This window comes from Toxorhynchites rutilus, chromosome 2 (genome assembly GCF_029784135.1).
Source record: "Toxorhynchites rutilus septentrionalis strain SRP chromosome 2, ASM2978413v1, whole genome shotgun sequence".
NCBI classification, from domain to species: Eukaryota; Metazoa; Arthropoda; class Insecta; order Diptera; family Culicidae; genus Toxorhynchites; species Toxorhynchites rutilus.
The window spans coordinates 228,402,378-228,417,810 of NC_073745.1; the positions used below are offsets into that span (position 1 = coordinate 228,402,378).

Genomic DNA, 15,433 nt, shown 5'->3' on the forward strand with positions numbered 1-15,433 from the left:
TTCTTTTTCCCCAACCCAATATGTCATACTAAAGGGTGTGTCACATCAAATTGCATCACGGAAAAAACGCTGTAGAAATTTAATTTTTAGGAATTATATCTTCAGCTTTCGCTTATAATCAGATAAGAGTGTATAGATCACGTTGGCCATGCTTCACTGTAAATTTTTCGTAAATTTGGAAAAATGTCGTCGAACGAAAAATAGTGTCGTGAATTAATCCTGCGCACTCATTTCGAGAATCCGGAGTTGTCACATCGGGACATCGGTAAGATGCTGGGAATCGTCCAATCCACGGTCAGCAGAGTACTAAAATGATACTTCGAGAACCTAACCATCGACCGGAAGGTGAAGAACGGCAAAAATGGATGCTCCGTCAGTGAAAAAGATCACAAGCGCGTAGTTAAGCAGTTTAGACGTGATCCGAGGAGTTCGGTCCGGGATGTCGCCAATAAGCTGAATTTGTCAAGTTCATTCGTCCAGCGGACCAAGCAGCGGGAGGGCCTGTGTACATACAAGGTTCAGAAGGCTCCTAACCGCGACGAAAGGCAAAACATGGCCCGGAAGCTGTACACCGAAATGCTGACGAAGCCGCATTGCCTGGTAATGGACGACGAAACCTACGTCAAAGCGGACTTTCGTCAGCTGCCGGGCCTGTTGTTCTTCTCCGCAGAGGACAAATTCAGCGTTCCGGAGGAGATTCGCAAGCAGAAACTATCCAAGTTTGCCAAAAAGTACATGGTGTGGCAAGCGATCTGCTCTTGCGGAAAGCGGAGCGCCCCCTTCGTGATGACCGGCACGGTAAACGGGCAGGTTTACCTTAAGGAGTGCCTACAGAAGCGCTTACTACCACTATTGAAGCAGCCCGACCATCTTCTGGCCGGATCTCGCTTCGTGCCACTATTCAAAGGACGTGTTGGAGTGGAACGAAGCCAACGGGGTCACCTTCGTGCCAAAGGAAATGAACCCACCCAACGCGCCGGAGCTTCGCCCAATAGAGAAATATTGGGCGATTATGAAGCAGGCCCTCCGGAAGAACCCAAAAGTTCTCAAATCGGAGGCGGACTTCAAGAGAAAATGGATTTCTGTTCAAAAAAAACTACAACCTGACGTTGTACAGAACCTTATGGACGGGGCAAAGAGGAAGGTGCGAGCATACGGGCTTGGGCTCGAAGTACGAATGAAAAGAAAATGCCAAAAGTTGTTTAATAGTTTTTATTTTACTGTCTAAAATTTTCAAAAGGATCGGTCTACTGGGTGAATTTCTACAGCGTTTTTTCCGTGATGCAATTTGATGTGACACACCCTTCATATACCATTAGATAGGAATTTGGTTAAAACACAAACAGTAAGAATAGTAAAACAAGTAAACAAATTAACAATTTTAATAAGTTTACTTTAAAGGAATAAATGGAAAAAACGGAAATCTGTAGAAAAATGTATTAATCTACAATTTGGTAACCCTGCCTGCGGGTATGTTTTCCCTAAAACATCAAACAAAATCCTGGGTATTTTATATGTATACTCCCGGAGATCTGGCATCTCTGGTTACAGAAGAGCTAGGCAAGGGCATTCGCCTGCTCGGAAACACCCAAAAACAGACTGTTGATGATTTTAATTAGCTCGTTTCATGTCCGACAACTTTGTCGGTTTTTTGAAGAGCTGTGCTGGGGCAATACGGTTTAGGAGCTTTTTGGCTTATATGAGTGTGTTAATTTTTTCTGTGATTCAGTGTGGTATTTCAAGTGCAGAATATTGGTACAATGTGTATGTATGTGTTCGCGGAACGATTCATTTGTAGCGCTTTTTTCATAATTTAGCACTCTCTCATAGCATTTTAATTTAATTCCTTCCGAGGCTTTATTCTTCTCGAAATCTTATTACGTCTTATTTAAGACCACCGTCATCTTCACTTTGATAATTAATTATAGACATAGGCACGAAGCACTCGAAGCCTTACTTTCAAACCTCCGGCGGCTTGGAGCATTTTTAACGCAAACAGCATTCTCGGATCTACCGCACATTGTGAACTCGATTTCCACCGAGATTGCTCACAGTCTGTGCTTATAACCATAATTACACAACCAACATTGATGTTGTTTAAACCGTTCTCAACCCCCCTCCTCCGTTTCCATCGACGCCGAAGAAAGCTCTTCTCGGACAAAAGCCAAACGGAGATAGGGTTCCGTTTTTTACCATCCATGAAAACCATCCACTCGTTCCAAAGACGTTCCACTTACTCTGCTCTTTATTTCCAGGTTGCGCCTTTGTAAAATTTACCTCGCATCAAGAAGCTCAAGCTGCTATATCAGCCCTTCACGGTAGTCAAACTATGCCGGTAAGTACAAGACAGCGTTCTTATTTTTCTACCCTGCTTCTTTTTCTACTCGAATGCAAAATGTCCGCTCAACACTGGCAAATTAACAGAACAGACCGTGCCTTCGCGGCCCTCGAGAGGGAACCGCCGCAGTTGTGTCGATACGCTTCGCCAACGCCAACAAGGCACAACGCCGTGTTTCTCGGGCCAGATTTCGTCGGATATATTTTCGGATGAGAAGTGGCCCGAAGAGAAAGTGATTGCGTGTCACTTAATTCAATTTGCAACCCTTTCGGCTCCCAACCATACCGAAATAACGGCACGAGCACAAAACAGCCCTACCCCACTTGGAAAATGTCACACCACACCGGGTTGAGTCGGGCGGAAGCGGAAGGTATACATTTTCGAATTATGGAACAAAAACAGGGGGATGGGGTATGGGGTTTGGAATTTGAACACGATTTTTAACTCCCGTGGCGCGGCGCTCGCGGGGGCGTTTCTTCAGAGTGGGTGTTCCGTTCTCGTGAATAATTTAATAAAATTAGCTCCCAACTATGCGTGAAGTTTATGAAAATGTCAAACATCGCTGTTGATTCATTTAATTTTTCACGCGAAAATGGGTGGAGGAAATGATCGGGTGGCAGCAGGGAATCGGTGTACGCCATTCGATATGATGTAGTCGCGCGCACAAATGGTTATGTTGTCGGAGGTGTTTTACAAACAGGTTGCTCGTGATTCTCGCCGGCTACAGCAGCGAATAACCGAGACCAACATCTGTTGGGAGTTTCGTGATTTTCATCAGCGATGATTAATTCCGAACCCGTTCCCGGGAGTAATTTGTTCCACTCGTAATCGCTGACAGAATGATAGAAAGGTGATTCGATGGATTCGGCGATTATTCGTGATTAGTGGGTGGTGGTACACGCTTCACGGTTTTATTTATTTGCTACCAGTAGTTCAGTTGCACGTAATGTACGTTAACGCTGTGATAACGAAGTACAGGGGAATGGCCAATTCAGAAGCAAGAAAGTGTATGTTGCCGCATTCTTAGTTGAGTGTTTGGTGACTCTAGTCATACAGATGTTTTCGAAAAAATACCGTGGTAAGGCTATTTGACTACCCCAGAAAAATGGCAAAAATGAAAGTAGAGACCGCGCAATCCATGAATATTTTGGTCTGCATAAAGGTTCAAATGTAACAATTATCAGTCGTTTGGTACGTAAACTTTGGGCCTGTGTTAGTGTTTCCCCATAAACCAATATTTTCATGGTACTGCACTAATTATATCGTTGAAAATGTACGTTTATTTCACCATCGCTTATCAGAATTTGTCCTATATTGTGTATACTCAACGATTTTTCTCGATGAATTACTCATACACGAATAAATATATGAACAAGAAAAAGAATGTATTCAAAATAATTGATCTTCCTTTGAAAAAATCGTAACTCAAAATCCAGATATCTGATTAAAATATGGTATTTGGCAAAATTGTCATGGACTATTTACAAATAAAATTGCGTTTTTAATACACTGTTAACACGTTAAGCCCCGATTTTTTCTTGCTTCGCTTTGCATTCAGCGCGCATCAAGAGCATTTGCACAATATCGGTTCCAGTTCCCAAAAATACTCAGTGTACAAATAGAATAGAGTCAGAAATATGACTATGATGAAGCAGTCACATTTTGTAAAACATCCGGAAACAAACCGTATATATTTTTATTTTAATATTTTGTAACTGTCAGTCCCAGTCGGTCAGCTCTTTTCTACCAAAAAGTTCAACCTCTAGAGCCTCTAGAGACCGACGCTGGGCTCAAAGTGTTGAAAAAATTCACTCAAAAATTGAATTTGATGATTAAATTTTTTCTCAAAACTATTTTAAGCAAGATCAGAATGAGCTGTAGCTCTCTTTTCAAAATCAATTTTATAACCAGTTCTCTTTTCAAGTCCATCAAAATCACAAACTGAGATATGTATTCAATTCACAAGACAGTTTCGAAAATCTGTGAAAGTTATTTCAAAAGACCCTATATTTATGTTGGATGTGTGGATTTTAAAAATGTGTTTTTTACTATTTTCACGACGAATAACTTATACTCGGACAAACCCATGTGATGTACAGAAAAAGTCGTAAATATATCACAAAAAGACCCAACAAACATGAAATCGTACAACTTTTGCACATGCCAAGTCACATATCAAATCGCAATCGCAAGTAACATCAATGATAGTATGCAACTTGTATGTCTACAATCATCATACGTAATGTAAAACTACGGTTATATATATATCATTGTCGGATTAAATTATATATCGGTTCATTGATCATTGTAATATTGTTACATTATACATTATAAACGTATATCATTGAGGCGAACCAACCCAGGACGGCTTCTTAAATAAAGATTAAAAACGTATATCAAATATATTTTATACTAGCTGACCCGGCAAACTTCGTCCCACTCAAAATTTGTTTTTTGTTATCAATACCTTCAAACATTCACGTTTCCTTACTATGAGCAAGTTCATGGGTCCAATCGCAAAACTGTTATTTGATTGATCTTCTATTCGACCCCGTTGAATTGACCTTTTACTATAAAGTTCCTAGTATTTCTAAAAAAAACTCATCATTATAATATCAGATTATTTTCAGACACAATTCTCGTTCGAGATTTTTCAACCACTTGCAAATAACATGTTTCTCCGTTACATGGAATAAATATTTTATACATTAAATATGATGGAATAAAAACAGCCCTAAATCGGACAATTCCTTCCTCGAGCTCTTATCAACACATCCGGCGATCTTCTTTTTTTTGGTATAGATAGAAGAAGAAATAGAAGTGCTTTTCATCACATTGAAATTCATTTCCAGTTTCTAACAAAGATCAATTTCGCTAGCGCAAACATGAAATGAACTAACAGCACTTGTCACTATGTTATTGTAGAACATATGGGATTTAAATTTTCCGAATTTTCCCTTTAGAGCCCCCGCATACTACAGACTTTCTGTCATCCAACAGTTTGGTCGGGTCGGCCTTCTGGTGCAAAAACCGACCCAACTGAATCGGCGTTATGTGCGCACATGCATACCTCTTCGTACTGATTAAGAAGCCGACCAAACTATCGGTCGACAAATCAGTCTGTAGTCTGCGGGGGCTCTTATCCTTCAGAGTTTTCCGAGAATTTTCAATTGTCATATTTGGTTGGAATATTTTTGGTTGAAATATGTGTAATATTTTCATGGGACCCCTCTCCATTCCTGAGGAGGGAGGGATGTCATACCATCATAGAAACATTTCTTATATCCAAAAACCCTCCCATCCCAAATTGAGCACGATTAGTACTCGAGTTATGCAGAAGTTTGTGTTTCTTTTGTTTGCCAGCTCCTCTTAGAGAGGGGGGGGGGAGGAGTGTATTCACCATAGAAACGTTTCGTGCCCCGTAAAACCTTCACATGTCAAATTTTGCTCCATTTGCCTGATTAGTTTTCGAGTTATGCAGAAATTTGTGTTTCATTTGTTTGACAGCCCACCCTAAGATAGTGAGAGGAGTGTCTAACCACCATAGAAACATTTTTGCATCCTATAACTTTCACATGCCAAATTTGGTTTCGTTTGCTTGATTAATTCTCGAGTAATGCACAAATTTGTGTTTCATTCGTCTTAAAGAGGGGGGTGGAGAGTCTAACCACCATATAAAAATTTATTGCCCCCTAAAACCTTAATATGCCTAATTTCGTTTCATTTGCTTCATTAATTCTCGAGTAATGCAGAAATTAGTGTTTCATTTGTATGAGAGCCCCCCCTTGGAGAGGGGGGTGAAGAGTCTAACCATCATAGAAACATTCTTTGCATCCTAAAACCTCCACATGCCGAATTTGGTTTCATTTGCTTAATTAATTCCCGAGGAATGCAGAAATTTGTGTTTAATTTGTATGGAAGGCCCCCCTTATAGAGGGGGGTGGTAGACTATCCATAGAAACCACCATAGAAATATTTATTGCACCCTAAAAAATATGCCTAATTTCGTTCCATTTGCTTGATTTAATCTCGAGTAATGCAGAAATTTGTGTTTCATTTGTATGAGAGCCCCCCCTTGGAGAGGGGGGTGGAGAGTCTAACCACCATAGCATCATTTATTGCACCCTAAAACCTCAATATGCCTAACTTCGTTTCATTTGCTTGATTAATTCCCGAGTAATGTAGAAATTTGTGTTGAATTTGTATGGCAGAATCCCCCCCGCCCGCCAACCTTAGAGAGGGGGGAGGGGTCTCAAACTATCACGAAAACCTTCCCCGGCTCCAAAAACCCCTACATACTAATTCTTATTTTTTTTTTTGACGTTAGAATACGTCTAACAGGAAGATATGAGGGTAAAATGAAGATCAAAACACTAAATATGTACGATTTCGGGAGCATATAACTCAACCATTAGATAGATCGCAAAAATGTTTGCATCAATCAATTGGAAATAGTCTCGGTTCAGCCGGTCGACTTGATAGATAATTTTAAAACTTTCAAACTGTGTCGTAGCCACTGTTTGGGTATGCGTATACTTATTTGTATGTTCATGTGTCGATGCGAAGGTTTACGTTTAATATTCGCTTCCTTCAAACAAACACGTGCAAACAAAGCAGCAAGAGTTATCTGAAAATTCAAAATGATCGACATGTCAAAATGCCTATCACCGTAACACCAAAAAAAAAAACCGGAAATCGAATAGACGTATTCCGCGGGAATGCCAAATTCACGGTACTTTTTGAACAAACCTCGAATGTGTTGTCGAACATCAAGATGCAATAGTTATCATTAGCGAGAAGTATAGCATACAACATTCGAGTACTTGGTTTCACAGTGGCTGTCTGCTCGAAGGGTTTTTTCAGCTGCTGTTGTTTCTTATGGGTAGAAAGCGAATAATGGTTAAAGCACGACAACATTTCTTTCACCACAAACATCACTTGTTCATGAAATGATTGGAAGTATGAGCTAAAATTGAGTTTTGGCTATTCGTTTTTTCGAACACTAATCTTCTGGTTCGAAGACACTTTTAACGACAGCTGCAACAGTAGGATACGGTCTGTCCTTATTTCATCTCTAAACACTCACTAGATATTGCGCATTAACACAACATCCCTCAAAGCGAGGTTTAGCCTTCAACACTCACTAATCCCGATAACGTTTATCCTAATCATCAGCCGTCATTAACAGGAGTGCCAAGAATGATAATAATTCACAATTCATCTGCTTCTGCACGCTGTGCAAACCAGAAAACTTTAGCCCTTTTGGTGATTGTGTGTGCCGCACCACCCACCGGGACAACTCCTAATTCACCGCTAGATTGTGTCAGAAGCACCAACAACAACAACAAGGAGCAACATAGCGAAAACCCCAAAAAGAAGAAAATGTTCACCTAATGCCACCAAATCAACAACAGATGCGGTTGGTTTTTCGCTTTCGGTCAGAATTCCAAATGATAATGTTTCCTCGGACGGAAAAGCTTCCTCTGGCCTCACCCATCTCGCCCTCACGCCCTTTTCTCGGTTGGTGAGGTGAAGCCACTATCGCTGTTTGTGTGTCTGTGTGTTTGTGTGTGGGTATGTGGGACCAAATTCGCATGTTGCCAAAACGTTTATCAGTGTACTTATAGGGTAGCAGGAGAAAAGCGTCCCTTTCATGACTCGTTCAATCTATCTCAAACTAGTAATTTTCATTGTTATCCTTCTTCTCGATTCCCGGCACTGCCGGATGCTGGCTGGGATGTAAATCTGTGTGTATGTGGCCGATGGCCCCAGCCCTCCCGCCGCCGCCGTCGCCAGTGGCGGGGCGGTTGTATTAAGAGCAGCTTTCACCTCGACGACTTCCACTGCCACTGGCGGTACCCTTTCGAGAGAATCCTTCAAATAGATTCTTCACAAGCCAACATGTATGCTCTGTGAATGGGACTAAAAACGGAGATTGATGAGTATTAGCAAATGTGTTTTGCGTCTTTCACTAAACCGAACCGCTTCTGATGGTTTGGCTGCTTTGTTCGGTGCTGATTGGTTATAGAGAACACCGAGTCGATACAATCGGTGGGTAGAAAAGAATAATCCATTGTAGGGAAAGGTATGTTTAAGATACCTCCGCTTTCGTTTGTTTCTGGTGTGTTTCCGCAATTGGCTGGCTTATCGTCGTACGAGTCAGCGCTTGGGTCGATTCTGAACCGTGTAAAGTTTTATTTTCTCTTTCTGATGTTGTTTAACTGACTCAATGAAGTTTCGGAATGTGCAAATATCGCACCTATTGCCTACATATTCTACAATGGTTTTCACAGACTATTTGACAATCCATCGACAATCTGATTCCATTCGAATTCGAAGGTCAATTTTCTGTATTTTTTGGATTTGGCTCAAATTTTACAGACGCATTCTTTGTGACTAAAAAGAACAATTTGTATCATCAGTTTTCCATTTTGACTCTAGTCTCACTTTCGAGAAGGGCCCAAACAAAAAAAAATTGAAAACTTTCAAAAAAGTCACAGGAGGGTTGTGGCGAGGCAAGACCGCATCGTTGAGGTAGGATTCCGTTAGGCTATCTGTTGCATGCTGATTTGGATATGTTTGAAGAATTACATTGTTAAACTCTTTCATAATGATTTGGTGGTCCTGAAAAAAGGCCGTTGTTTGGGTGTTGGATATCGTTTGTACACTCCACCAGTGTTTACAACCAAGTGATGATGGCAGAAAGATGGCGATTAGTCGTTGGATGATGCGTATAACGATAGAAGATGCCGAAGTGGAATGAGATAGGATGAAAGCCGCCTTCTGTGGTCCTGGACGAGATGGCTCCTGTGTTACAAAGAAAAAAAATCTCTCGTTATCATTATCGAACACAATTATCAATTACTCTCACCAGAAAAAAAAACATGTTAGTTTATTATAGAGAAAACATATTTGAAATGGAAAAGGTAATTTTCTTTTATAATTTTTGACTTTCTGAATGTTTATTCAATCTATTTCCATTTTTGTTTCGAACTCAAAGGAACACAATGCTATATGCTTCAATGCGAATTTCAATAGGACTAACAGCACCTAATACGATATGTAGAGCATATTGGAAATCACTTTGTAGAATATTCCTCCACTTTTCCAATTTTGCTCGCAGCATGAACTTTTCTTGGGTGAAAATTAACCCAACAAAACAAACAGCTTAAACCAAATTCAGATTTTATTTGCTAGAATTAATAGTATCTCTCACCTTACTTGCAATATAAAAATGCCGCCAACTTGTATATGTTTGCAATTCCGATTTCCCCCAGGGACCTTGATTGTGGAATCTCTGATATGGAATACATTTCGTTGGGAACAAAAGCTCCCTTTCATGTATTTGGAATGCCGATTTCTCCATGCACCTTGGTTTTGAAGTCTGCAGTTTTAAAAATTAATTTTATTCATTTTCACTCTATTGAATTTTCATGGAGTGCACAAAATGGTTGATGCAAAACTCTCGTAAATTTATCAGAAAATGACTGAACAATAATTTTGAGTACAAGAGGAAGCTTCCATCTTCAATTTAGACCAATCATAGTGATGTAATTCGATTTGGATAACGATTGAGATTTTTCAATTGTTCGACAGTTAGTTTCATGACATATACTATTTGATTCAATTAAAAAAATGTTAAGGATGCCGAAATACATTGACCCAAAAATATCATCAATCCATCATTAAATGACTGAGCAATAAGCGTTTGAGATTGGACAATTTTTACGATGCGATCGATTTTGTTTTTTTTTTAATTTATACCCTCAATATGTTCCCGAAAGACGTAAACCTACGTAAAAAATATAAGTCAGAAACGGTTGGTCCGATTGATTCGATGTCTTCCGCAATAGTTCATGTTATTATTGGGCCTATATAGAGAATTTTTGCAATGTCATTTTTATTTTATTTCGAAAATAATAATAATTTCATAACGAAAATAGCTTTCCAAAAAATGTGTTTTTGATTTTTATAATATATATCAAATATTACAGCGGACAACTAATTGCACAGTGCTCAAATAATGTGAAAAGAGTGGAGAAATAATGAACAAAAAATTTATATATTTTTTTTAAATGTTGGTTTTGAGAAAATTATTGAAATTTTTCTTATAACTGTTCCCGATTTATGAAGGTACGTATTTTTTGCAGTCAAATATGTCTACGGTAAAATTTTATTAAATTATACCGTTTTTGAGATACAGTGAGTTCAAAAATTTACTGAAAACACTCTACATTTGACCGTTTCCGAATGTTTTTCGAGACTGCTAAACTAGAAGTAAACACTTGAATTAATTAAATGATGTAGTTATTTTTTTATGATATAAGGTTGTGTGAAAAAATGTACATTATAAAAAATGTTTTTTTTTCATTTTTCGAAAAGAATATTCTCAAAACATAATCTTTTAATGTTTGAATTGTTTTGAATGTTGCAGCGCATAAGAAATATTACTTAATACAAAGTGGATCAATATGAAAAAAATGGTGGGCAAAAATATTATAAGTTTATAAAATTATAAAATAACGAATAAAAAGCAATTAATTTGTGAAATATATTTGAATCGATTTAAGATAATGAAATATGTTCAGATCGAAAATAACTTAACCAATAATCAAATAATAACCATTAACTTAACGATTTATATCTGAACATATTTCATAATCTTAAATGAATTCAAATATATTTCACAAATTAATTGCATTTTGACGTAGAACTATGTCTTCCATTAAGGGTGCCAAATCAAAAACCAGATTTCGTTTTTATGAAATGAAGTTAACGTAAATAACTGTTTGTGCTGCGAACGGATGTTAACGTGTTGCATACCAATCTAACAGGAAGATGTGTTTGATATGCTGTCTGTAAATTGTTTAAATTGATGAAAATTGGAAGCATTCCCATTTTCCCACACATTTGTGCACCTACCTAACCATGTACTGTGTACGCGTGCGAAAATTTCAATCGCTATACGTCTGGCATTGCAATCAACACATCGAACCGAGCCATAGCAGTAGGCGTAATCATAATGTTTTTCACCACTTTAGATAGAGAACACTCAGATTGAGCCATCATCGCTGGCTTGAAAGGAAAATGATTCTTCTGCGATTTAATTTCGCATTTCAAGCGCAAAAGTGTCTCCACCAATGATGACATCTACGCAAAACAACTGTAACTACACCTCACGAAGTAAGCGTCCATTTTCGAGACCAATAATACTAGCAAGCCACCAGTATTTGGGTTTGTGTGTGTGTTACATGTGTTCGTTGTCCGTTGTTTTATTTTTGTTCATATCCTGTACCGATGCAACAATCTCCTAGCTTTGTTAACGTTTTTGATCGAGAATTTGAGGAACATTTTCTCAACGTCGCGATGTTTCATTTTTATCAATGCATGTGTGTGTTACCGTGTGCGCTCTCTGTGGGATGCTTGTTTGGTACTGTTTGATTGACGATGCACGGAAGAAGACACCAAATCAATTGGACCGACCGTTTCTGAGTTATATTTTTTAAAAAAATTAATATATAAAAAAAGCAATCTTCACTAAGGCTCTTCTCAAAAGCAAAGCTAGAGTTAAATTGACAGTCCGATGATGCAAATCCTTTTTGGTCACGAAGAATGCATAAATATTATTTTTGAATTTGAACCAAATCAAAAATAATATTTATGAATAAAATCGTCTTTTGCGGTGGAACAGCTCTGTGGTGGCCATTGTATTGCATCTATCTTATTATTTAAAAATCACAAATGAATCGAGAAATATACGAGGGCATTCCGATAAGTTCTTAGCCTACAAAAAAAATTTGGAAAAGTTACGGTTTATTTCTCAACATAGTCTCCTTTAAACTTGATACACTTGACCCAGCGATGTTCCATCTTCTTTGATCCCTCTGAAAAATTCGTTTTCTCGAGGTCTGCAAAGTAGGCCTACGTGGCGGCGAAGACCTCCTCGTTTCTGCCCAGCGAGAGACTTTTTCAAGTTTGGAAACAAAAAAAAGTCGCACGGGGTCAAACCTGGAGAATACGGTGGATGGGGCAGCAGTTCGTAGTGCACTTCGTCCAATTTGGCCGTGGTGACGGCGGAATTTCCTTTTTTTTCCATTTTTCTAAAATCCGAGGACACGCCTGCTTCCACACACGGTCAAAACAAAAATACGAGTCCGACTCGACTGAAATTTTGGCAGTAGCCGTTTACGAAAATGTACTACACGATAAGTAATCTCTCTTGTGATACTGACACCATCGGGCGATGAGGTTGAGTACTTATCGGACCGCCCTCGTTTATTCATTTTATCCCATCTGTTAAACTCATTCAGCAATTCAACTGTAACAAAGCCGAATTTATCGTGTACTTTTCTTTCTCATGTTGCATATTACACAGTAGCTATTTAAGCATAAGAGTATTCCTATCTTATCGATACACATTTTTATTTATTACAGTTAGACTATATACACAGCGGGGCTGTTGATATGAGGCTTCCATTGTTGTGTTATAAATAGCACCAATTACCGATGCAGTAGATCGTATGTGGAGTGAGAGGCTACAATCACCTTTACATGATGATTGTTGCATGGACGTAGTAGCTAGAATAACATACAAAGATGGTCAATCGAGGGCCCTGAGTTATAAGCTCATGATTGTTCGCTTAGTAGCGGATACGCAACCAATAAGGCTACGAAGACCCCCCGAAAATATTTCAAATCAACTCAATTGATTCTTCATTCGAAGAATCAACAATTCAACATCAGGTACAATTTGACGATGTGTCAATGACCGAAGCATGTGAGAGATAATGAAGAGATATTGTTTCTGTGACATTTGCTTCCACTGCACGATGTATATCGACAAACGGCACGATACAATTTGCCTTGTTTTCATACTGTCGCAACTGTCGCAACTGTCGCCACAATAACATTCCACCAAGGTGAGGGCAGAAGCGGAGCATATCCATATGTTCGGTTACTTAAGTATCTCATAAACATACCCAAGTGTGTATTTTTCGCTAAACCCATCGTTCCCTTCAACACACAAGACCTCATACAAACCCTAACTAACCACTCCACACGGACCGAGCATCGCACTTCGGTCGGTCCATCCGATGCCAAAACTAAACGAACAAGTATGGCCAATATCGCACTAATTCCAGAGCACTCCGTAACCCCGAAAAATAGCAGAATGGGATCCAATAACGAGAATGGAACACCGCCGACAAGCACCGCCGGAATAAAATGAATAAAAGCGAATAAACAAAGGAATAATAAAAGTAAATTGAGTGCTACATGTGCATCATGAGCCCCCTCCGAGATGTGTGCTTCGTATGTTCACGCGAGAACCTCCCACAGGGCGTATGTCTTCGATGCCGGCACAGAGAGGGCGCCAAGCGAGTGGCAGCAAAAAGGAGCACTGGAGCTGTGGACGACAGCTGCCGGAGCAAGCGGAGATCAGCGCGAAAAAATCCCTTCGATTTCGGACGAGATACGACGCGGGGAAGGCGCGGAAGTGAAGCCTATCGGATACACCTGGTGTCGCAAGGGGGAGCTGGGGTTGGGTTTCCTTTACCATTCCGAACCGGTTCAACGAAAACGGAAAATGAAATAAACACAAAATTATATATGAACAATGGATGCGCGCCGAGGATTGGGAATTCGCTCGCAATCCGACCGAGTCTGTTTTTGTTCACAACCTGCCGAACTGTGTGAGAATTTAGGGAAACCCGGAATGGTACCCCGGGAAGGATGTGAAGTGAGCCGAAAATTGAACAGGATATGGCGTATATTGTCTACAGCATCCCCGGCACATGGTGTGTGCATGTGTGCCTGTTGTTTGTGTATCTGTTAAAGTTATACAAGGGACTAGTAGTGTCATGCTGTTTTCAATATTCAAGAAAATATGTGCGTGTGAAGTGGAACACACGCGCTCCGGGTTTTGTTTTGCTGAGTTTAGATCAACTCTGCGATATGCCAGATGACTTGTGGGTGGCAAATTAGATTCCAGTCTAGCAGGGACATCCTTTTACTCAGTCGGTATGTTTGTGTCGCTGCAATTTTTGCTCTCTCTAATAACAAAGATCAGCTCCCATTGAGATTCTACATATATCACAATCGAGGTACCCTGAAGCACATTATCGGTGAATTATTCGTGCAACCCCCATTTGCGCGGAATGCTAAACCTTGAACCCACTCAACCAGAGAACAAAATTCATGCATCGTTACACCACCTTTAAAGAGATTCCCTGACATCAAACCATTTTCACGGATGCGATCTTTTTTTTCCATGACCTCCTCGTGTTCTCACAATACCCCGAGGAATGCTGCCATTCTACCTGCCTGGCTGCTCTTTTTTTCCGCACCTTCCTCCCATCGAAATTATCACCATTATCATTACGATCGTTAACATTTAATTTAATGTTTTCCGTTTTTCTGCTAGCTCCCGCCATTTCACCGCATTTCAGCCGTGCAGTCATTTGAAGGCATTTTGCCCGTTTTCACCTCTCGTGGCATTATTTCATGTTTTATTCTTGCTCCACCGCCACCGCTCCCATCCACACCCACCGCTACCGCAATCATGATCATCATCATCATCATCATCCGCGCCTCGATTTAAAGCTCACCTCGGAGATCCATAGCCGCCCGTCGTTACACTCCTCAGTAGTCTGAAGTGCGGGGCGATAAAAAGCACACATAAACGATGATGCAAGATTATTACCAATCGGGGATGGAAACCGACGAGCAACAGACTGATCCCCAAATACTCGGAGCAAATATTAAATATTGAACTATTAAGGAGCAATGTTCGAGCAGCTTTCGTTGGGTTGGCTTGTGTTTTTTGTGCGCCTTCCCTGCACCAGAGAACACCAAAAAAAGGGAAAGTGAGTGGCATAAATATTTGAGCGGAGGATTTGTGTTCGCTTTCCGCCAGAGGACGCGGACTCCATCCTTGGCGCCTCCCCCGCCGCACACACACACACACAGAGCATCCAATTTCTAGTCGTCATTTTCGATATGACTTCTCCGTACGCACGCGAACAAACTGATAATGGTGAAGAATTGTTTGCTTTTAATTTTCTCGCTAGCTCTTTCCAGTTGCTGCCAGCTTTGTTT

At 40.0% G+C, this 15,433-nt stretch overlaps 1 protein-coding gene across 19 annotated transcripts in view; it reads left to right on the plus strand.

Moving 5' to 3' along the window:
- LOC129768064 (CUGBP Elav-like family member 4) overlaps positions 1-15,433 on the plus strand; it is a 1,369,849-nt gene that overhangs the window by 1,242,127 nt on the left and 112,289 nt on the right. For all 19 annotated transcript variants that reach the window (XM_055769451.1, XM_055769460.1, XM_055769465.1 and 16 more), the window contains one exon: positions 2,256-2,335. In XM_055769451.1, coding sequence (XP_055625426.1) covers positions 2,256-2,335 — 80 coding nt within the window. The remainder of the gene's footprint in view (positions 1-2,255; positions 2,336-15,433) is intronic.